Here is a 23765-nt window from a genome sequence, read left to right on the forward strand (position 1 = left end):
AGAGAACATAAGTGCCCTTTCACTCCTTGCTTATCTTTAGTGCAAGTAGGAGAGTTTTGCAAACACCAAGGAGCATTTTTGTGCTCCTTCTGAAGCAAGGTGCTAGTGAGCAGATACACAGAGAGAGTTCTGAGTGCTCATTAACTGTGTGCACTTTGATGTGCTTAAAACTTAGAATTCTTGTTTTAGACTGCTTACCTTTATGTAGATGTATATGGCACTTGTGTCTCAAAGCTCTGATTGACTTGATTTGCAGATTTTCTGAAGTGAAACCCAAACTTGGATATGCTGAAAATGAAGAATATGATACTTCTGTCCTTTGGAAACAACAGTACATCATCTTAAGAACTTTTGTGATAAATACATTTAAAACATTTTACTCAAACCATTCCAGAATCTGGAAAGGAACTCTTGATTTTGGTAGTTTTTATAGGAACAGACTTGGTCATCAGTGTCATTTCTTAGAAAATAGTTTTTGTTCATGAGCTAATACTGGTGCACCTAAGAGGTAGAACCTGTTTTTTTTGGAGGAGCATTTAATAATTACCAGATTACTGTTGCCTCTTCAGCCATTCCAAGTCTGGCTCATGGTTCCCTTTGCAACTTTTGCCATTGCAGTGAGAGTCTGCAAGGCAAGTCCCCTTTGCTGATTCAGAATAGTCATTTGCAGTATTGAATGGAGTAGTAGTTGAGCAGACAAAAATAGATATTCTGACTATGTGGTTAAAGACATAATGTATATGTCCAAGGGAAGATAAATTAAATTACCTAGCCAAGTGTAATTTTAGTCTTTCACACATTCCATAATTTTAGCAGTGCTTTTTGAAGTTATAATATTTTTCAAGTATTTGTATGTTTTGGTAATTTGGCAAGAATTAAATCTTTGGATCCTCTTTGCTGAATCACTTGCTTGGCTACTGTGCAACAGCTTTCCTTTCCTTCAAATCACATGGTCAGGAGATCTGTGCAGTGAATCTCAAGGCTTGCATATATGAAAAGCAGCTCTCTCAGGCATGGAAACAGTAGGTCACAGGGAAAAGATATTTAGTGTGGTGATATGTTATAGCATTTATTAATTGGTTGACAAACCTTTAGAAGGGGCACCAGCATTTTTGAGAAATAAAGAGGTCATATAATTTAGGGACAAAAGAAAGATGGGGGAATGTTACATTACAGCAAAAAAGAAATCTCTCACTGCTCTTGATTTGTTCACTTGTGCTATTGTACTTTTACAGGAAAAATTGGGAGGACTGTAAAAGGAAGGATTTATCTCTAAGTATCACTTATGTTAAATGATTAAACAGCAATATGTTTTCTATTACTTTATCTTCCATCTCTGTTAAGCTTAACTGTGGACCCTTAAAAAATAAATTTTTGTTTTAAAAATAAAATAGATTGCTCAAGCAGTGATTTTTTTCCATACATCTGTTGCTGGGATTTTGTCTTTTAAGCACCTGTAAAACTTCATATGTATGAGTTATTTAATAAGTTATTTGCTCAAATTGATTTTTGCCATGTTGCCAAGGGAACGCTGCAGATGTCCATTGCCTTTTGGCCCCAGGGGAGGCACAGCAGGACCTGCAGTAAAGAGCTGAATGTAGCCAGCAAAGTCCTTTTGGCTGTTGACTGAGGCTGCTTGGAAGAGCCTCCTGCACATCACAGGAGAACAAATTGCCTCCTCTCCACCTGTCTCCAGAAGTTTTTGCTTTGGTGTCCTTGTCTTCCTTGCTTAGCGGGCTCTCTTAGCAACCAGCTCTGGAAGGCCTTTGGTTTTCTCATGAGTTTTTTTGATTATCAGAGGTTTGAAATACATTTGTCATGGGGTTTAGCCATGGTGCTTTCCAGCTGCCTTGCATGTACTGTGTGTACAGTGGCAGGCATGTGTTGTGGCACTGAGATGCTTGGTCAGAAAGTTAAAATGGGGAACTGTGTGCAGCACAGGTTGATGAATAAAACATGGCAAGTTCAGAATGAAGATGTAAAATACCATTTTAAGCTATTAGATTAACTGCTTTCCTCTTTTTAATATTTTCTTTCTGAAATAAGTGTAGTGTGGTTAAACACTGACTTCAAGGTATCTCTGTAATATGAAACTTACATTACTGTATGTTGTGCTTTTCGAGTTGAAAAAAACCCCAAAACACAGTTGAGCCAATTAATACACTGTAGAATGGGTATTGAAGTGTACAGAGAGCTATTAACAGACTTATAAATCTCAGATTGCATTTGATAAAGTATGAAAGATTTGCTGATGATTTGCTAAAATGAAGTGAGAGGGTGAAAAGGCTTTTCTTGCAATCCACATGCCTCTTCCTCATACCATGGTATGGCCAACTGAAAGCACACTTGTGTCTGCCTCCACATCCGTACTGTGTGAGCTGCTGTCGTGTCCTTCCTGTCGTGTAATCATTCCATTTAATCCATGGTCTGTGTGCACAGTAACACCAAGTGCTGCTTCTCCTTCTCTCCTCAGACAATACCAAAGCCCGCAGTCATGCATTTGCTGAGAAGAACGGACTGAAAAAATACGAGTACGTGTTACACCCGCGAACGACCGGATTCACCTTTGTGGTTGAGCGTCTAAGGGAAGGTAATCCTGCCCTGTCCTTGTTTTTCCTTTAAAATGATTGTAACATGGAGAGATTTGAGACTTGATAACAGACACTGATATCATCAGGAGGTATGCAGGGAATGGAAGCAACTTTTGTGTTGTTTAGTTTTAAGTATTTTAGCTTGTTTAGCAGTCTTACATCAGAAATCAGTGGAAAAAATCTCAAGGAAGTTCAGCCTGTACCGTCCTCAACCTCGAGTGGGTGGTTGACACTGAACACACAGGCACGTATATCACTGCCCTCTCAGAAAAGGCTTCTGGGTTTAATTCTGAGAGCTGGGTAAATGAATTGTTATGTTAAATGGACAAGGGGAATGCACAGCAGCATGGAAACTCAGCAAGTCAGCCGCCCAGTGCTGCCAGATGTTTGGGGTGATGGTGACTCAGAGGAGCTGTGTGAAATACAAGTTGTGCTGCTTGGCAGGGTAGTGGGCAAAAAAATGTGTGATACTTTTTACCCAGAAGTGGTTTTCCATCCCAATATTAATCTAGGCATTAGGGTTGAGTCCCTTTTACAGGAGAACAGAGTATGAAGATGTGATTGTTACACTGAGGTGTCTGGGAGTTGTTTTGGGAATGGGCACTTTGAGGAGGCTGAGGCCATCAGGATGTAACCTTTAAATGGTACAGATGTGGCAGGGATTCAAGTACAGATGAGTGAATATTTGCAGGATATATGGTTGAAGAAAATAAACGTACAGTAGATATGAAGTGACTTTTTTATAGGCTGGTTCTTCAGGGAAAAGCAATTCCAGATCTTTACCACATGCTGGTTATTTTGACTGCCAGAAGAAGAAGTTTGAGATTATTAAAAAGAATAGGGGCCTTCTGGTAGGTTTTTTTCTAGCTGGAATCTTTGCTTGGATTTTTGAAGGCAGACCTGGCTTGCATTTTACCTGCTTCCTTCTAAGCAGATACCCTAAAATCACTGCAAGCACTTTGGAATTTTGTCCAGCTGGACAATCCCATTTATCTCTTTGACCCTATTGCACATTCAGAGCTGGACACCTTCGATTTTCATCTCTCTTGAATGTTTATTACTCAATTTGCTGTAGTAAAAAAATTTGCCACATGCACAGTTTCAAAAGCTTCCTATACTTAAAACTTCACAGCATTAAGTTAACCTAGTGCATAACAGTATTTCAAACTGGAATAAATTTTCAGTTAAAGAAGTGTTTTCTACTTGAAATATTAATAACTGTAAAAAAATTCTGTATTTGCTGCAGGAGCAAGCTTTGTGGTATACAGTAATTTTCTAATTTCATAAAAATGTTTTTCTCTTCCATTGCTCTATGAGCAATCTTTGCAAATTAGGCGGTTGGGTTATGAAAAGGAAAATATTTGAGGCTGATTAACTGATTTTATGCAGTAGAAAGCTGGGGGAAAAACAATAACAGTCCAGCCTTTGAAGTGGTTTTACATCTCCTTTTTATTTAAGGCAGGCAAATATTGTGTGAAATATTAATGTCCCTTTTGTGTTGAATTTACTAGATATTGGATACTTTGAAAGGCGTTGTAGGCTATATATATATTATAACTGTATGCTATTATGTAGTAAATTGTGTGGGAGAAGGTAGTTCAAGTAGCATTTTAAAGTACTTGGTTATTACTTGTTAATTTAAGAATTGGTTTTCAACTGCTTCCAAGTGTGCAAAATGGGGACCATTTGTGTTGAAAAGTTTTGGGGTTTTTTATATATGTATATATATATATATAACTCATTTGTAGTTGCTGCATTTTAAAATACTTCATTATATTTTATAGATGTGCAAATATATATCAATCTCTGTCTTTTCATCTGTACAGTATGGATATCAAGGTTGATATTGAGATGCAGATGGCCCAGTTGATACTTGGTGTTATTGTGCATCTTTGGTTTGAGTTATAACTTAAACTGATAGAATGCTTTCTTATAATCCTAATTTCTGATGCTAGCAGTAGTAAATAATACCAGGACTGTCAAGGGACATAGTGTTGACCTGAGTCTCCATTTCTGAATTGTCTTAATGCTACAATCATAGTAATAATCATAAAACCAGATTTGATTTTTTTTTTTACTGCTCATACCTGCAGGCACAAAGCAGTGTGTGTGACTTCAACATGTAGGAGGGAGTGGTGGTGATTTTAACATGTTTATGTCTTTGAAAGTATTTTTGTGCATAGATGACAACCTTACTGCCCTACAGCTCTCCTGTGAATACATTTTGGCTTGTGGCTGTTTTCCATTCCTGAGGCTCAAGTGTCTTTTCTTCAGGCCTGTGTACATTATTTTGCTCCAAAAATAGGTTGATGAAAAGAGGGGGGAAATGTAATTAGAAGTTTAACTGCTTTTCAAATGTTGAAGGAACTAATTTAATTTGGCAAGAAGCCTGATAAATATGCATCACAAGCTGTAGCATGAAAGAATTACCTATTATTATATAAAAATGACTATTAGTGACCCTTCTGAATAGGAAATAAAGAATCAGGTGAAAATAACCTTCAATAAAATTTTGCCTGTGTCTGTGCAAAGGACTTTGTTCCTGGAGGAAGCACTGCCAGCATAAACCAAGCTCTTACCTGTTCTTTGCTTTCCATAGGTGGAAAAAAGCACTCAAACTCCTCTGGCTGGCTTCTCTTTCTTATAGGGTCATTATTTCAACTATTTGGGGGTTTTGGCCCATAGATGTTGTGGTGATGGTTTCTAAGTCACTGCTGAGATTATGGGAGCTAAGAAAAAAAGACCTATATGATGTCCACCAAAAACCAATAAAAGATGTTTAGGTAGTACATCTCCTTGGCTTTTGACTCATACCTTTTCTTTCAGCATTCTGATTCATCCAAGTGGTAGCTCTTTCCCCCTAAGCTGTCTCTTCTAAACAAAAATCCACATAGAAATTGACTGGTTTTTCCTTTCATTATGCTCAAGTGCCAAAACAAGTGCCAAAAAATCCATAACATTGTTGTCTTCTTATTCATAGAAACTATAGAGTCACCCAAGAGTAAACACAGACTATGAACATGCTTTAGATGTATAATTAATCATAGATATACTCAAGAGAATAAGGACTTAAGCTGTTGCTAGTTTTCAGGCAAGAGGTATCTGGTTGGTTGACTATTGATGGAAAGCTAAGAGAAATAAAATAGGTGATTTGCTTCTTTCTAATTCTGTTCACTTGATCAAGTGAATCATTTGTCTTGTCTGCACTGTAAGGAATCCTGATTTCCATCAGCACCTGGTAAAAAACTACTAGAGATTTTTGCTGTGTTTCTTTGGGGAACAAAGATGAGCATTTTTTGAAAGACGGAGTAAGAACATGTGAATGAGCAATAGAAAGTGAACTCCAGCCTCCAAAATGAGGATTGATCATTACTTTTTTTAGTTAATCCCTCTCTTTAGCCATCTCCTAGAATCATATTTAATCCTTTTTTTAAGACTGAAATTCTGAGTAGATGTTATTTGTGGAGTAATTTTTGGCAGAACTTGGGTTAAGGTAACTCATCTCTTTTTACAAAATGTGGGACTTTGAAAAGGGCTGAAATGTGAAGGAATTTAAATAAGACCTTTATAAAATCATGCCATTAACAATGTTAATTGAAAACATTTGTGGTTTGTATAATGTTCTTGAAGATCCACTTTGTGAGATCCTTCTGTAAGAGGTCAGGAGGTTACTCAGGAATGACGTGTAGGTTTTCAGACCTGTTTGTATTTTGTAAAGTTTTTTCTGAAGTGCCAAATGACATTGAAAGTTCAGCTGACTTGAATGCTCAGTTTCAAAGAGATGGAAAATAATACTGGTTTGATTTGATTCAATATTGTCTGGATTCATTGAATTACATATATTATCTTGGCATAATATCTGTAATTGTGGCCAAATAGTCTGTCAAGAGAAAATAGCTGTTTACAAATGTTTCCTTAAAATTGCTTCATGGCTTTTAAGCATTTTCTCAGGACTAAATAAACAGTAAGTGTTAAGACAGAGCTAACACTTTAAAGCATCATTAGAAGATTATTCATGCTTTTGTAGACAGTCATTTCTGCCAACATTAAATTTAAACTGACCTCTTTTTGACACTTCCTCTACAGCCATCAACAGTCTTTAATAGCTGGATACATTGGACTGGATGTTCCCATTGTGGGGTTTATATTTTACTGGTTGTACAGTATAATGACTAGTCAGAATTAGTTGTCTTATTATAGTATTTCAGCTTTGAATTTATTTCTGGTTCATAATTAGCCAACTGAAAAAAATATTGCAGATAACATCTGCCAACTGCAGGATCCCAAAATAACAAAGATACAAATTTAACATGCTTGCCTTCATTGCACATTCTTACTGATGGAAAGAAACTGTGATTCTCATCCTTTTTCCATGATTGATTTAGAATTGATAGTTTTGCCCTAAAATTAATGTTTATACACACACAGTTGAAGCTAATCTGTATCTTCTAATGTTCATACCTGGGTTTTGCAGTTGCTTCAGTAATTACATGCAGGTATTCAACCTGATTCATGGCTAGGGCAGGAAAGTTTTCTTTAGGTGTTCAATCCAGGTTATCTCTATATAACACTGTAAACGCTTTAATCCTAGGATGCTTAGTGACTATTTAGGTTCAGTAGTAGTGTAGATTCAGATTTTCTGGGAGTTAGAGTATACACATATGCATATTTATATACTGAACTCTTCATGGCATTTATTTGGGTTCTGGTGCAATTTGCTTACACGGCACTTTTGAGCTAATAATGTAGAGAGACAGTTTGTGATTTGCAGATCAGTGTAGAAGGCAGTCAGTAGGAGATGATGATTAACAGTTCCTGAAAGCTGACACGTGGTTTGGCTCCCCTTTGCTGAGGTGTGAAGTAGCCAGGGTTAGGCATCAGGTCTTTGTGAGCAGTGCCTGGACATCCTTGCTGTGCACCAAGAATATTTATTAATGAAACCCTTCAGCTTCAAGTAGCCAAAGTTTATGAGCTCTCAGAGCTTTTTTGTTACTCCAACTTTGAAAGAGAGGCAGGAGGTTGCTTGTATGAGTTGATGAAACATCAGTGAGAAAAGCTACCAGGGGTCTTGTCTTCTGGTGTTGATAACACTTATGTCCAAAGCACCTTCAGCTTACAAGGCAGGTGCCATTTGTTCTTTCAAACATAAATCAAAGTAATACCAATTTCTAAGTGTGTTAGATTTTTAAAGAGAAAATTGATGCAAGTGTGAAAATCAGGTCTACTCATTGACTGAAATGTTCAGGCTGTGGTAATAGGGGTGTGTGAATGAATAAATGTGCATATTAAATAAACTGCTTTTTATTTTGATTACATAGTTTCTTTCCTCTTCACATATATATTGGGTGAGGCATGTGGGTCTCAATCACAGAAGTGTCTGCTGAATTACCTGTAGAGGTTTTATGTAGCAGGACTGCAGCAGTTTCCAGGTTTGTGCATAACTTGTCTTGTGTGTAACAAAAGTATAGGACATAGAAAGGCCCCACATCAAATTACAGAAAATGTTATATTTGTTCTTTCAACAAAATTTAGCCTCCCTCTTTGTGACTGAACAGATTTCTGACTCTTAAAATTATACATTGGACCACTGCCAAAATTTCTGTGGGTTTTGGCAAGGCCAGAGCTTGTACACTGACCAGCACTGCCATCTCTCAGAGTAGCTCTTGCCTGTTTGTGCTGGTTGCTCAGTTGTGTAAACTAAAACCAGTCTGGTTTTGAAATGGGAAAACATAAGTGTCTACATCAGCCTTAGCTTTGGGTCCTCAATCAACTAATTTCCCCCGTATGTCCATCAGATTTGCAGAGATTAAACAGCAGCTCTAAACCATCATTCCTTAATGCAAGGAAATTCTTTCTTCAGGATTTCTTTTTCCTCTATGCATGTGTTCCTCCCAGAGTCATGTCACTAAGTAGATTGATACTCTGAAATTACTGAGCTATTGTAAAAGAGCTTTGAGCAAGTTTTTAGCTGAAAATGCAATATTAGAGCTTCACTAACTGCTGTAATTGATCTTCTGCTTTTATGAGAATTGGATCCTGTGCATTAAATAGCATAGCCTTTGATACAGAAATATCAGTATGTAAATTAAAGCTTGCATACTTTTTATGCCTTTTGTGTCTCAGTAAAAAATTCATAACATTAGTCATATATTAAAAAAAGCAGGGACCTGGTTCAAAAGCATGCTTTTATCACTGGGCATGTCTGTGAAATTCAGCAAAGCAGAAAATCGGATGCAGGCTGTTGTGCTTTATTGCAAATGCTGACAGTTGTCTCTGTACTCTGGAACATGGGAAAGGGCAGCTCGACTTTTTCCAGAATCATGTTAACCGCTGATGATTACCATATCTTGCAAACAATCTGCGTGTGTTGGCTGTGATGTGCTTCTCAGAATGAGCACCAGCTTTCTGTTAGATATTTTCTGGCCTTCGGTACACGTTGAAGTTTCTGTTTCTCTTCTTTCATGTCTTACTGGAGCAACATTCTACAGTGCTCGCCCCACCTCTGTGGAAAACAGTCCATTGTTTCATTCCTCCTGGGAAGGATTTGCTTTTTCCGAATCACTCTTTTCTGTCAACCCCCATCCTTTCCTCTTTCCACCCCCCACTGCTATTGAGAAGGGAGCAGAGCCTTTCACTGAAGAGTTTATGGTGTAAGAATCGCTGCCCCTCCAGTGTTTGCAGGGTGACACGTTTGAGTCACCACACATCTGTGGTATTCATCGGAAATATTTCAGGTTTTACGTTCTCGAGCCTCTGAACGTCCACCTACTGCAGTAATTCCCTTGCAGTCTCTCACGTGTGAGTCATGGCTTGTGACAAGCAGATACACCATGCAGTGGATCATTTTCCATTTACCTCCTCACAGGTTATTAATAGTTGCAGTGGTAACCATACTAAAAACTTAGCATTTGCCAGCAGTTACCCCACAGTGGTATTAGAGGTTTCCACTGTTTTCCCTTGACTCGAATACACAGTATCTGTGGTAACAATGTGGTAATGTTTGGCGAGGGTGGACTTTTTTAATTGCTTCAACTGGAGGCCTGGAACGATGCTAGCTCATCAGATCGCATATGTAAAAACTAAGCTTGGCCACCAATGAGTTCAGGAAAAGAGATTTTTCAGGAAAAACTAGAATTATTTTCTTCAGAATTATAAAACTATTCCTGCTCTTTGATTTTATGTTTATTTTCTCTTGAAGATATTTTTAAGAAAGATGTTTCTAGTAGTTAATGTGCTTTGACTAGGTGGTGGACCAGGACTGTGAGTAACAAGTTGTATCTGCTGGTCTAGACTGGGTCAGCATCTCTCTGGGTGTATGTTTTGAAAGGTCATTCATTGATTTGTGTGTTTTGAGTACTGAGCTTTATGGCTGTTTTTAAAGACTTAGGACAGACAATAGGTGAGCCTGAGGTAAAGTACAAGTTCATTAATTACTCCTCTTTCTTGTCAGCCAATGATCCAACAATTTGCAGATGATCTTGGTTGGATTGGTAGCCTATTTAATTATTGCTGAAGTTGAAATTAATTCCTATAAGCAGAGGAATAGTATTGGCATCTATTTGTTTCACATGCTATTACCACATGCTTTACACAGCTTACCCATTTCTCAGCTTGGTTTATTAGTAAGGCAGATAATTGCTTCAAGCAGTCTTGAGTAGAGAGGAACCTAAACATACTTTTTCCATAGTCTCTTTTTTTTTTTTGTTTTTTAACTGCTTTAGTTTCCGTTAAGAGATGATGTTTCCTGATGTGTTTTATTAGAAAAATAGCAGCATCTACAGGCTGAATAGACTAATCCCAAATCAAGAGTCCTATTGTACAGGAGATTCTCAGTCATTTTTTTGGATTCTCCAGTCTTCCACTTTTTGCAGATGCTAGCTGTTTTTATTTCCAGCTGCATTAAGGTTGCTGCAAATGTGTTTTGTGTATTCTTGATAACCACTTTGCTGTATGAGTAATTACTGGCAGGGGAGAAGGTCCATGGAGTATCCTTTCAGTTACTGGAAATGTTGGAATCCTCAAACTGTTCAGATATAGCCTCCAAATCTGTAAGATAGTAATAAAGCACTCAATCACATCTACTTGCAAAATATGCTGCTTATGTATCATTAAATCTTAAGTAGTTCATTTCTTTCATTCCACTGTTGCAGTTTCAGCCCTCCTCCCAGTCCCCTGCCACTATTTTCAGGATATAAAAAATGAGCCCAGCATCAGACTTTTCCAAGCTGACTCAGATCCCTGAGTTTAGCAATCATTTGCAAGGCTCTGCTCCAGAGATGTTTGAGCAGTGCCACAGCCACGAATCCTGCATGTTGCTATGGGACTGATACTGAAAAACGAAAAACATCAGGGGGCAGAGGAGCTTGGGAAAAATTGTAGTAAAGCATAAATGCTTTTTAAAATAGATTTTTATCAAAACATAAACTTCAGCATAAATTCAACTCTACACCTCATTCATCACTTTATATGTAATCTGAAATATTCCTGTCTTTGAGACTTATTTTGTCAACCTTTTTCTGAACTGCAGGATTTTGGAGGGCAGGAAGCAAGGTCTTGGCTCTCTGTGTTCTCACTAAACGTTGGTGGGATAGAGGAAGGATTTCCCTTTACTGCCTGTATGCCATGCCAGTAATTTGAAGTGCAACATGTAGTAAGTGTTATAATGAAGTATATTACAGCTGTAGGATTTGAATATATTTTCCCATAAATTCATTTATTTGTAGAATGATTACCAATTAAGAGTTGGAGAACTGTTTTAATACATGTTTGAGTCAGTAGTGTCTCTCTCTAATTCTATTTCATACCATTAAAAACAAATAATGTCTTAAAATAAGCATCTCTGAAATGCCTATCATCTATATTTAGACTTCTGCAAAACTGTCATTTTGTTTGCAAAGATAGTAATTGTTGCCCTTGCAGTCTAGCAATAAAAATAAATGCTCTTGATGATTATTAAATCATTCCAGAAGCAGGGTCCTGAGCAGGGCTTCTCCTGATCACTGGTCCTTCACTGCTCTGCTCTGAAAGGAGCCAGCCTGACCTGATGGATTCTGGCATGGCAGACAGTAAGGACATCTATTAGGAGAAAAGAAGAGCCTGCACAATAAATAAAAAGAAGAGAAGCATTTTGAAAATGCTTCAGAGACATTGGAATTTGTGAGCAATGGCACGTTTGCCTTGCCTTGAAGTTGCTATGGGTACTGGCGTTTAAAAGCCAAACACAGAGGGCAGGCCTTAGGGACATAAGTCCCATTTAAGATCCTGTAAGAAAGGGTGTTCTTTTAAATTTGCTTGGATGCTTTTGAAAAATCATCCCTCAAAAGCATTCTTTGTCTAAGTGCTCTGCAGGTTCATCCTGTCAGCAGCACCATTGTGATTTTAACCAGTTGACTTCTGCCTTCACTTATCCAAAAAGCATTCCTTCCAATGGACCTGAAAGCTCCCTGCCATCCTTTATCAGCCCTTTGCTTGCCTGCTTTTGTAGCTTGTACCAGAGAATTAAATGAAACATATGCTCAGCAGCTCTGTGGCTCCTTCTTTCCTCCCCATTGCTCACACCCCATCTGTGAGGCCTGTGCCTTTTTGAGGCAGGGATTTTGTTTTGGTGTGTCTGAAACACCCATCTCACTGGTGCAGAAGCTTTGTTGGAACAGGTAGCAGTTAAGCCACAGCTGTCTCAAACAGGGCACTCTGCATGCCCACAGCATTGCAAATATTTAATAAACCTCTTAATAATACATTCCAAACTGTAGAGGCTGTAGAGATTCACCAGGATTTATGCTACCTGTGGTGCTGACAAACTGAGTTGACATTACACACTGAGACACACATGTAAGCATGCTCTCAGTGTTCAAATATATACATAATTTCTGATTTATAATAGCAGTGTTGTACATTTGGATAGAACATTTTCAAAGGATTATTCTCCTCCTTGAAGGGATAAGTTCTCTTGACTTTCAGTCTTGTGCCTTTCTATTTTCTGGCACATGTAATCAACCAGCAGCATATTCTTTTTCATGTGTTCTTGTTTGAACAGTAGTGGACAGTACAGAATTCATTAAAACTGAACAGCCAAAATGCTGATAGAATATAATGTGCCTGTGACTTAAATGGTGGGGCTTTTTCCTGTGAAGTGTGGTACACTGTGTACATACACAACTGTATGTATATAGAGGAGTTTTGGTGGCAGATTTCCATCTTTCTTGGAAAACTGTCTAGGACAAGGATTGTAAAAACCCCATTAACACAATTACAGAAAACAAATCTTATTAGCCTTTGTGAATTTATGCATAAGGATGTATGCCCCATGAGTTTTTACGAGCAAAATGGTTTTACTTTGCCGCTCCCTCTCAGCTGACTGAAAGCACTGTGGGCAGACCAGGACTGCTTTGCACCCAAACAGAAGAGATTGTTGTTCAGAATGAGTTTCACTGGCCTCTTGCTGAAGGCCCATTGCTGCCTCTGAGCTGGGTGAGGGGAGGAACTCAATTAAGTAGGTGCACATTGCTTGGAAAGTGTTCAGGCATCTGCTGTCCTGGATGCCCTGTCCTGATCTGCAAGTGAAACTGCTTCACTTCTTTTCAAATTAACACTGGAGGAAAGTGTCAAGCATTCAGATTGTGTAACTAAATACTGAGAAATGGGAATTTCAGGAAGGGAGGTTGAATGCAGCCCTCTTGTGGTGTTCGCTTTGGAACAGGAGAACAAATGTGTTTTGCCAGTTTGGTATTTTCTTTGCTTAGAATGACAAGCTTCTAATAATGTATTTCATGCTTTTTCGTTTCAAACTATAGTAAAAAAAAGTCAGAATGGAGAGCTTTTGCTGGCAGGACTTTGAAGCTGATCTGCTGTCTGAGAAGCTATGAAAGGATAAAGAAAATTCCATAATCCGTAACATTTTCTGGAAGAGCCCAGGACCTGTGAACCTGAGGAAATGCAGTTTCATCCTAGGAGAGAGGTGGAATTTAGGAGAATCTGGTCATAACTCCTGAAATGTTTGCCTTCATTTTCAAATATTCTATAGTAACTCTTTTACAGCTGTTATTTCAGCATTGTTTTCTCAAAATATTTTGCTATCCAGAAACACATTCCTAAGATATTTTCATTATTTTAGTAGAAGAGTTGTGGAAAATACGAAAGGATGGAAATAGTGGAGATAGATGAAAGAAATGAGAAGCTTGAAGATTCATACTTTGACAGCAGTACATGCATCCACATGTAGATACAAAAATGGGGTTTATGCCCATGAGTAAGTCAGACTACACTTTGGGAAACAGTGGCCTGTCAAAGAGATACATGCACATGGTTACGTAATAGGCATCTAGCTCTCAGATTTTCTTCTCTTAAGAAAAAAAAGGATAAAAGTCCCCAAAACAAAGAAATAAAAGACCACACAAAAGCTTTTCTAATTTTCAAGTGATATATTTCTTTGTTAACTTTCATGACAAAATTTTACTTCTGCTTTATGGAGCAGAAATGTCATGTTGCTTTTTCTTCCCTGGAATTTGCTATGCATACCTGATGTGGAAAAAAATTCAAGAGCTGTCTTGAAAAGGAGCACCAGCGTAGTTTTAATCCCAGAAGTATGACACTTCACAATAATCATTCTCTGAAAAATACTAAACACACTAAGAAACCAATTATAAACGAATAGGAACATGAACAGTATGCTGGTCAGGCTTTTGTCACAAAATAAACAAAGACTGTTGAGACCTGCATGTAAAATATATTTTGTCTGCTACTTTGCACACACTGTAGCTAAAATGGAAAATTCTGTAGAGCTGAATGATAGCACTAAGTGAATTGGCATTTGCAATTAGTTTTCCAGTGGTTTGGCAGTATTAATAATGCAGCAGAAGGACAGGATATCCTTCAACTAAGTCAGTATGAAAAAAGGTTTTCATTAGCATTACAATGAACTCTGAGAACCAGGTATTCTTACTCATGGGAAATAAGGTTTGGGGAAACAAATTTTGTGTTTGAAAATGTTGGGTGAATTTTGAAGCATATCTAAATGTGACTGTTATCAGAGAATGGTTTTAGAATAGTTTAAGGATAAAGTGTCTTTCTCAGGCTGTTATTGTAATTCATAAGATATTATTTTCGGCAGTGTTTATTATACAAAAGAATGTTCAGAACCAGATAAATACACAAGGGAGCCTGGTTAACTAGGAATAAACCAAAAGAGTTACTTAAAGTTACAAGAGAAACAAAATGCTGACATAGATGAGATAAATTATTCTTTCTGTTGTTTTTCCATAATACTCTACTTTGGTCAAAACCGAAGAGCAGTAACTAATATATTTGCATATTTGTGGTTCAAATTTACATGAAGATTTCAAACATTCTGATTTATCAACCAAGGTAAAATGAGATTGAAGCAATCTAGTCCAGAGGAGCAGATTCTTATCAGCACAACCTTGGCACTGAAGTAGATTAATTGGAAGCCATCTGATGCAAGTTGCTGACAAGGAAGGGGTAGAAGAGGAAGCAGAGTGCCTTTATGTAACTGATGTCACCACAGGCCACTTGTGTTTGTCACAATGGTCAAATTAGTCTAGCCTTAATACCATAGTGTGCAATTCTGCTAAAATGGAGCTGCCTTTCTAGCAGCCTACAGCAGCTTTGGAATTGGTCCCTTTGCCAGTGTACCCCATCCTGAACAGCAGCATGCTTAGATTTTAGCCTGATGGCCAGCTCCCTCTTTATCAGCCAGTAAGATCTTTTAGGTGAATTACAATGTGTGCTATTACACAATAGCTCAGGGTCATCCAAATTCTTAATCTTTTCCACATACTTGGTTAGAGTGCTAGCAGGGTTTTTAGGAAGGGTCTCTTCCTACACTTCCCTGCTATAAACACTCCAAATACACTTCCATGTAATACTTTTAAGTCATTGTGGGTCTGTCCTCTGCATGTACTGATGCCTCTCCCTCACATAGGCCTGCAAGAATGTTCTAAGTGGCATCACAGTTCTGCAGAAGACCATTCATTCTTCAGTGTTCCTTCTCTCTTACACCACCTGTATTTTTTGTTTGTTTTTTTTTTTTTTCTTCATGTGAGAGCAAAGGGAGGAAACTCTCAAATTCAAGAGAATTAAGAAATCTTAAGCATTCCTGATTTTGGTTATTGGACATTTCTTCTTTCTGCTCTGTGCACCCACCACCATATTCTTGCTCTGGACCTGACTACAGTGCAATTAATTGCTGGTAATTTCTATGTGTTTTGCTCAGCTTGTTGTCTTGAAAGAAGCCATAACTTGGATAAGCCCCTCTCTCAAATGTGAAAAATATGATGCTTTGCTAATTTTCTTCAAGAAAGTCACTACAGATCAGACATTTGTCAGAAGAACCCTTCTGTAGTCTCTGTGAGATTTCTGCTCTGCATACCTCCCTCCAAGGCAACCCTGGTTATGCTGGTGCCTCAAAGTTGCCCAGTACAACAATGTTTTAATCCAGCATACAATGGATAGAATTTTTTACGACACAACAGACACTTGTGATAGTAAACTTCCAGCTCAACACTGCTGAGATGTAGGTGGTTTCTTTTTTTTTTTTTTTTTTTTTTTTTTTTGTTTGGAGTAAATAATGCACCCCATAGATGAAATTCTGAGTGAAATTCAATGAGCTCGCTTTATGAACAGTTATGATCAGTAGAGTCCCCCAGACTCGTGTTTTAGATGACAGCCAGCCAGCTGGTCAGTCTCAAAGGAATTTGCTTCCAGGGGATGTTGTACTTGAGTGATCTTGTCTCTCAGATTGGAAGGCAGATCCTTGTTGAGAAAAGCTCCCAGAGGATGTGTGAGTAAAGCTGGGTGAGGGACAGGAACATCTGTACCAGAACTTCAGTGATGCTCTGGGCAGGAGGCAGAGGCTTGGGGGGCAGGTGTCCAGCTGTAGCTTTGCCATAAATTTTTGACTGGCCTTAAAAATAAATGCCTGGAACACCAAGTCTGGAAAGGAACAGAGATTAAGCCTCTGCTAGCAACAAACAGCATGTAGTCACCTTGGTAAGTGTAGGTGAAGTTTGGTGCAAAGTGTGTTTAGCCCAGGAATAGCAGATGTGAGTGGAACCTAATCCCAGAACTGAAAACTGGTTTAGGTATCTTTAGAAGGAAGGAAATGGCAAAGTTGTTTTTGTCAAACCTGTGTCCTAGTTATTCCAATACCTTGGTATTGCTCAGTCTTAGTGTACTGTCAAAAAACAAACATTTTTAATGTTTTGGGTTTTTTTTTTTTTAATAAAGCTCTGTCTTTTTAAAATAAAGTTCTGTTTTATCTAGTAATTATCTAGAAATTCCTTTCCAGAAATTTCAGTGACTTTTAGCATTAAGATAATTTTAGGTGTCTGTTTTGGCCACCACATCTTAGCAGAATCCCTCCCTTGGTGAAGTTAGTAGAAAATTTCACATTGACTGTACTAGAAAGGCGGTTGCATGTGTTCTTGTATGTGACAAGAAATAATGTATAATGTCTATATACAGCAATTTTTAAAATCCCAGCCTGTCAAACAGGTATTGATGTATTTATTCTAAATTTCAGTGAGGCTTTCTCTGCATATCTTGTATGTCAGTATGTTGGGATAGGTAGAATGAGAAGGGGCAGTACAAAGGAGGGGAGAGCTTTAGATGTGTGTTTGAACTCAGTTGAGTGAAACTGAAATGTTCATCTTCTTTAAATGTAAAACATCAGAAAAAAAAAGAATCAAAACACAGAAGAGGTGAAGATGAGGGGAAATTGCTACTCATCTATTGAATGGAAACTTGATGTTAAATAAGATCTTCTTAAGTTTCACCGTTTGAAACACAGTAAGAGTTCCAGGTACTAATTACCTAGCAATGGATGATGACATGGAAATATATTAAATATACATAAATAGCTAACCATGAATACTTGATGCATGCAAAAGAAGAGTCTAGTTAATTTTTATGTAAATTAAGAAACTTTGAAAGTGGCAATATAATAAGCAACAACACTGTTTTGCATTTGAATAGAACAAAGCAGCAAATTCACACTTGAAACTGAGCCTTTCTTCTTAAACTGTCTTTTTCTGGGTAGATATCTTAATGTCTGCTTCATTCACAGTAAAAAACCCTGTGGTCCTCATAGGTAAAATCTTGTCCAGAAACAATCAGACAATTTAGACTTTTAAAAGCTAATTTAATTCTTCGGTGGGTTTCATGTCTGTGTTCTCTATTATAGTGATGGAAGGGGTTTGTGTTGAATCAGTGTGACAAGAAAGCATAGTTCATGCCAAGATTGTGTAAGGATTAGCTTATTTCCAAAACTTTGTGGAAGTCATGAAAAGGGGTGCTCCCTCCAAGGACGTGTTGTGAGACTGGTCTGGCAGAGGTGGAGATGCTCTGAGGGTGGGCTCAGGGGCACCACGCTGCTTCCTTGAGCAACAGCTCCAGCACAAACTCAGCTCAAACCCATTACCTGAAAGAAAGAAAACTCACCTGTGTGGAGAATAAAAACTGAGGAGCATTGAGGAGGAGGAAGAAGTTCAAAAAAGAGGGTGCATTTGTCTTCAGCCTTCTACTGCAGGTTGCTTGATAGATGGCAATCTTTTTAATGACTCTATGCATGGTTTATTTATGGTCCTCATATTACTTCAGTTCAAAGTTGTCCACATATACACAAAAAGTTCAGATGTAGATGTATATACCTTTTAAAACTCTCTGGGAGCTGTTAGTCTTTGAGAGTCAGGGAGGAAGGTATTAAAGCCATTATTAAATGTATTTTTATTAATATGTACTGGTAAACAAACTTCAAGCCCTGTGAAAGAACAGCTGCCTTTGGCACGTTTCAGTGGTAAGCATATGGCTATTCAAGTTTGCAGTACAAATCCCAAGGCATTTAGATCAGTGGCTGTCAAATAGTTTGTCATGACAGAGAGTTCAGCTTGAAGCTGCAAATTTGGTGCTATTTCTTCTTTCTAATCTACTGTAGAATTTGATTAGTTGAGCCACCACTCAGCTTCCTGTAAGACAGGCATCCACAGGCATCCTTCATCAGCAAATAAACTGCCAGAGGCATGCAGGGCACAGTGTTTTACCTCTATGTTATGCAGTGCTGTGTATTACAGAGGTTTTAATAACTTTGGAAGGGCTGAGGAAAAGTGTTTGTACTAGGGATAGTTAATAAAATTAAAAGCATCATCTCAGTTCATGTTACAATGGCCAAAATAAAAATCATCTCTTATTGCAAACAGCTCAGATGCACAAAGTTTGTGGGTGAGGCTTTAACAACTGAGCTGAAAATCAAAATGACAAAATTCTGATTTTTTTCCTTAGCTTATTTCCAAATCTATAACTTTCACATGGATTTGAAATCTAAAATAAATGAATAATTTTATTTATATCTGTCTGAGAAACAGAATCAGAAAAATCATAGTGAATTAGCTTTATAGGTGCTATTGAACACTAGTTTTTTGCATAGAAGGTGCTAAGAATTGATCATTGACTTTATAAAATATTAAGTCTTCCTGCACAGATAGATTTGGGCTTTGAATTTAAAAGCTGGTGCAAAACTGAATATTTGAAGGTCTAACGTATTCTTTAGGACTGCGGCCAGATTTCTTTAACATGTTTCTGCATCCAATATCATTAAATCTTACAAGGTTATTTTATTTCATTAGTTGCAGAGCTGGTAATTTTAATTGGATGAAACCAACAATGAAAGCAAAATTAAAAAGACAAGGAGAAAAAAAAGCACAGCCTTTGGAAAATGTGACACTCAGAAGTTGACAAACATCATAAAGCTATTTGTAGAATCTTAATTCGGCTTTCTTACATGTATATATGAGATTATTTGGTCTTTAGCTAAATGATTGCATGCCATTCTCTCCACACACGCGTCCTCTGCCTCATTGAGCACTCACTGAAGGAGCAACTTTTAAATATTTTGTTTTCCTCTCCTCTTCAGTGTGTGGCCCTGGGGCTTATGTGCTGCATTATTCAAGCTCTTCTCTGAAAACAGATTTCCCATGTAAGCATCACTGCTGCTTGCTGCTCTAGTGCTAGAGTGCTTCCTGATTTTGAAAGAATTTATTTTCTCAATGCCAGTATTTCTCATGTGTGTGGGAAATGGACATGTGCAGCAAGACTAAGGTCAGGTCTGCTGTGTGGTTTCAGCCACCTGTGGGTTTGTTTCCCAGCCAGGTGCTTTCCATGCCCCGTGCAGCTCAGCCTGCTCATCAGCGCTGCAAAACTGACCCCAGAAACATCCACTCAGCCCAGCCAGAAGATGAGAAATTCAAGTCTGTTTATGAAAAAGGCATAAATAGCATGCAGTTCTCTTGGGTTTTATTTATCATGAAGAGTGGTTTGAGACTCAGCTGCCTAAAGTTGAACTTGTCCTTTTTGCTCCCCCCTCCCTCCGTTTTGTTTGTTGCAGACCTTTATGGAGTAGATGAAGCAGAGCTCCTACATTCAGCTGTTAGCCCTGATTCACTGGAGGTTCAGGTCCTGGGGCAAAGTAGTATATCATCACAGAACTAAAGATAATATCCATTATATAGGCAGAGGCAACCTCAGATCTGGCATTTCCTGAGATCTGAAAAATTAACTTTACAACCTTTTGTTCTTCACTACTGATGTTTTCAAGCACTAAATCAGCTGCTGATCACACAACAGATACTGCCATCATCCCTCCACAGGCTGGGTCTCTGCTTTGGCTGCCAAATTCCCTTCAAGAGTTGTTAAATAGTTGTCCCTTTTGTATTTGAATCAGATGGCTTCCTTCCCCGTGCTGCATGGGTGGTCACATGCAGGAGCCACAAGGAGATGGGGATATAGCATGGTCCTTTACTCAGGGAATTGTGCATCAATTAAGGACCAGAAGTTGAGAATACTCAGAAAGGACAGATTCTTTTTAAATTTCAGCTGTAAACTCTACAAAATGTTTGCTGAGCATGTGCAAAATTAAGATTCTTCAAAGGCTCGTAGTTGTTGGCCAAATTTGGGATGTTTTCTTGAAAGTTGGCAAAAGGCATATTACTGACACAAATACCATCTCCTGCCAAACTTCAAGTCCCGGCTCCAAGGCTTGGGGATGTTATTCCCTTCCAAAGAACAAACCATCTGAAATTCTTTGTGACTTTTTAAGTAACAAAAACATTTTTTCCATAGCCTCAGTCTTTGATATAGTTGAATTGCTTTAACTGAGATTGTGGTGCTCCTTCTTCCCGTCAAAAAAAATAAAAGAAGGAATCTGTGTCTGAAAGAGCCTGGAAATTTAAACCACTTCAGTCCGAGAGGTTTAAACTTGTAGTTACACATAGCAATTACAGTAGGTTCTTGTAATGAAAGACTTGGGAAATTGTAATGTGGCGGTACTAAGCCTGCTTTATAGTAAAAGAAATTGGCTGTTGTCATCTGAGTTGTTTCATACTAACACAAAATTTGTGTTCAGGACCTCTTCAGATGAAATAGCCCAATCTGGACTGGACAATCTGTCCTACTTTGATTTTTGCTTGGCTGGGAGAATGTGTGCTATGTTGGCATTGCCACTGTGCAAACCTGGTCCAGCCATCTAAGGCTGGTTTCTTAGGGTATCATCTTGCAATAGGAAACATCTTTTTGTTACAAGAATGTGAAGAATTTTGTTACTAATAGCATCTTGCCCTTTATGGGTAAAGTTATTTTGCTGCCTTCCAAGTTGAATCCAGCTCACACTGCTTTTCTGCCTTACTGTTGCAAGTCTGGGGTGAATTAGTTCAGCTCTCTTGAAATACAGATGAATTTGTCACTGTACATACAGTCAAGTATTTGCACTTTTAGCTAGAATGTGTGGATTTGCACTTGGAAGCTCAGGTTTTTATTTCCCAGCTAAACTTTAGTAAAGATAAACCAGGAAGCCATTTGTAAGTTGTTTTGGTTCTCAACAAGTTACACAACTGGGGTGGAGGGGATGGGGGGATTATTAATCCACCCAAAAGGTTTGTAACCAACTGTGTAGTTTTATGTGCATGTAAACCAGCGACTGCCACTGGGGAAAAATACAGGAAAAGGATTATTTTACAACAGGAGAATTTTTCTTATATGATTCACCATCTGGCCTGCAAATCCTGATGTCATAGCAGTGGTTGTAGGGGGAAGGAGCAGACCTACAATGCCACAGCCAGAGAGCAAGGGAGGTGGTCGAAGCTGTTTCATTTTGATGGCAGTGGAGAATGCCACCTCGAGTGCTGCAGCTTCATCTGCAACAGCAGGGCAATCAGACCAGCTGGCAAAAGAAATCATTGATTCTTTCATGCATGGATAGGCACATGACTCAGTTTGATACATCTGAAAACACCACAGGGTATTGAACTGTTTTGCTTTCGTGGGGGTGGGCACATGATGAGTCCAGATCTCTGCAAAACCTCCTCTTCACACTCATGTGTTTGCTGGACTACAGAATAAATTGGTAAATCTGGTACTTTTGCTATTTTCTGGGATGCTGTTCTTCTCCAGTTCACAGTCATCTCATGAAATTTAGTATTTGCTGTCTCCTCTTGAATATGAGCTGAGAATTCAATGCTTTATTTCTATGGATCAAGGAAAAAACACAAATTCATTTGAAATCAGATTGATATTAGGTGTTGACATTGCTGGTTTTTAATTTCTCATGTCTTGTGGATACAGATAAAAATATAACCCACAGCTATTAACAGGTGTAAATGCCTTCTGATACTCTCTGATCAATCTGTTATTATCTCAAGCTCTTAGAGCTCCTTGTTGAGTTGCAAAATACAATGAATCTCAGACACATAGAAAGGTTTGGGTTGGAAGGGACCTTAAAAATCATCTTGTTCCATTCCCTCCTCTGGGCAGGGCCACTTTCCACTAGACCAGCTTGCTCAAAGCCCCATTCAACCTGCCAAAGCAATTCATTACAAATATTTAACAAGGAACAGTTAAACATTTTTATTTTCTGGAATATCTTTTGGGTTGTGGGATTCTTTGATTTTTTTAAGCTTAAAAAAACCACTGTGCTTGGTATAAAATAATTTGGTAAAATACTGGTAGTCTCTATATTCAGATTAGTCTCTCTTTGAAAATGAATGTGTTAGAAATACCAAAATATAAAAGATATTTACTGGAATTTATAGAACTTCATCACTCGGTTTTGTATCTTTTTTCTTATACAAATACTACAGGTATTGTTTGATTTAATTCATGTTTTACTTTTTAAACAACAGGAGTCAACAAAAGACGCTAAATGTTCCACTAAATGTGGCTATTATCCTGTATTTAAAGCTAATTAACTTGAAATTATAAGCCAGCAGTGGCTTGCGTGTTGTAATGATCCTAATAAACAAATGGTTTTGATAAAATCATGACATGGCCTGCTCTACTTCATATGAGATAGGATCATTCTAAAATCAGCAAATATCCTCCTCACTCCAGACAAACAAACAAAAACCCTTAGACAGAAACAAAACAACTTTTTGTACTTCATGAGCTTGTTTGGTAGCCTTACCAGCAGTTGCAATTTTAGTGGTTTTGCAAGAGATTGCATAATTTACGTTTAACTCGTGAGTACTTCAAAAGGAGCTGTAAAAGCTGAACCTCTGGGTTCACCGAATTTTAGGGTAACAATGGGAACAACCTATCTGCAGGCACAGCCTTAGGAGCAAATGCCTTTCTTCCTGACCATCCTGAGAGTTTAAACTAAGCAGGAGTATTTTCAGAAGATTGTTTTAGAGATTTGAAGAGTAATTACATGTATCTAATGCAAAATCTGTCACCTGTGGTGACAGTTGTTCTGGCAATTTAAGAAATTGTTCATTTTGTGCATACTGCTGTAGCTTCTTTGGGAACATCTGATGAATTGAAACTCCTAAGGAAATATGCAGTCAGTTGTAATAAGTGAATATAAAAACAAATGTGTTTTTTGAAGGACACCAAAATACAGGCTAAGTCATGCTTGTAAAACAGTGATAACCTCTTTTCTCTTCTGAATTTCCAAGAATGAGACACTTTATTGTTTTCCTTTCTTGGCTAGAGCTTGAAATTCAAAGCCTCAGCCACAGAAGAGTTTCCTTAAAACATTGTCTTTAAATGTCCATTCATCTATCAGTGGTTTTGATATAGTTTCTTACATGAAGATTTGTTTGGGAACCTGACTTTTTGCCAGTTTCAGTTCTATTTAGCTTTCTGTCCTCTTTTCTCTCTCTTATTTTCCTGAAA

General features: G+C 38.0%; 1 protein-coding gene across 6 annotated transcripts in view; it reads left to right on the plus strand.

Annotated features, from left to right (window-relative positions):
• LCLAT1 (lysocardiolipin acyltransferase 1) overlaps positions 1-23765 on the plus strand; it is a 111722-nt gene that overhangs the window by 58592 nt on the left and 29365 nt on the right. For all 6 annotated transcript variants that reach the window (XM_059467949.1, XM_059467948.1, XM_059467943.1 and 3 more), the window contains one exon: positions 2474-2590. In XM_059467949.1, coding sequence (XP_059323932.1) covers positions 2474-2590 — 117 coding nt within the window. The remainder of the gene's footprint in view (positions 1-2473; positions 2591-23765) is intronic.

This window comes from Ammospiza nelsoni, chromosome 3, assembly GCF_027579445.1.
Source record: "Ammospiza nelsoni isolate bAmmNel1 chromosome 3, bAmmNel1.pri, whole genome shotgun sequence".
Classification (NCBI taxonomy): domain Eukaryota; kingdom Metazoa; phylum Chordata; class Aves; order Passeriformes; family Passerellidae; genus Ammospiza; species Ammospiza nelsoni.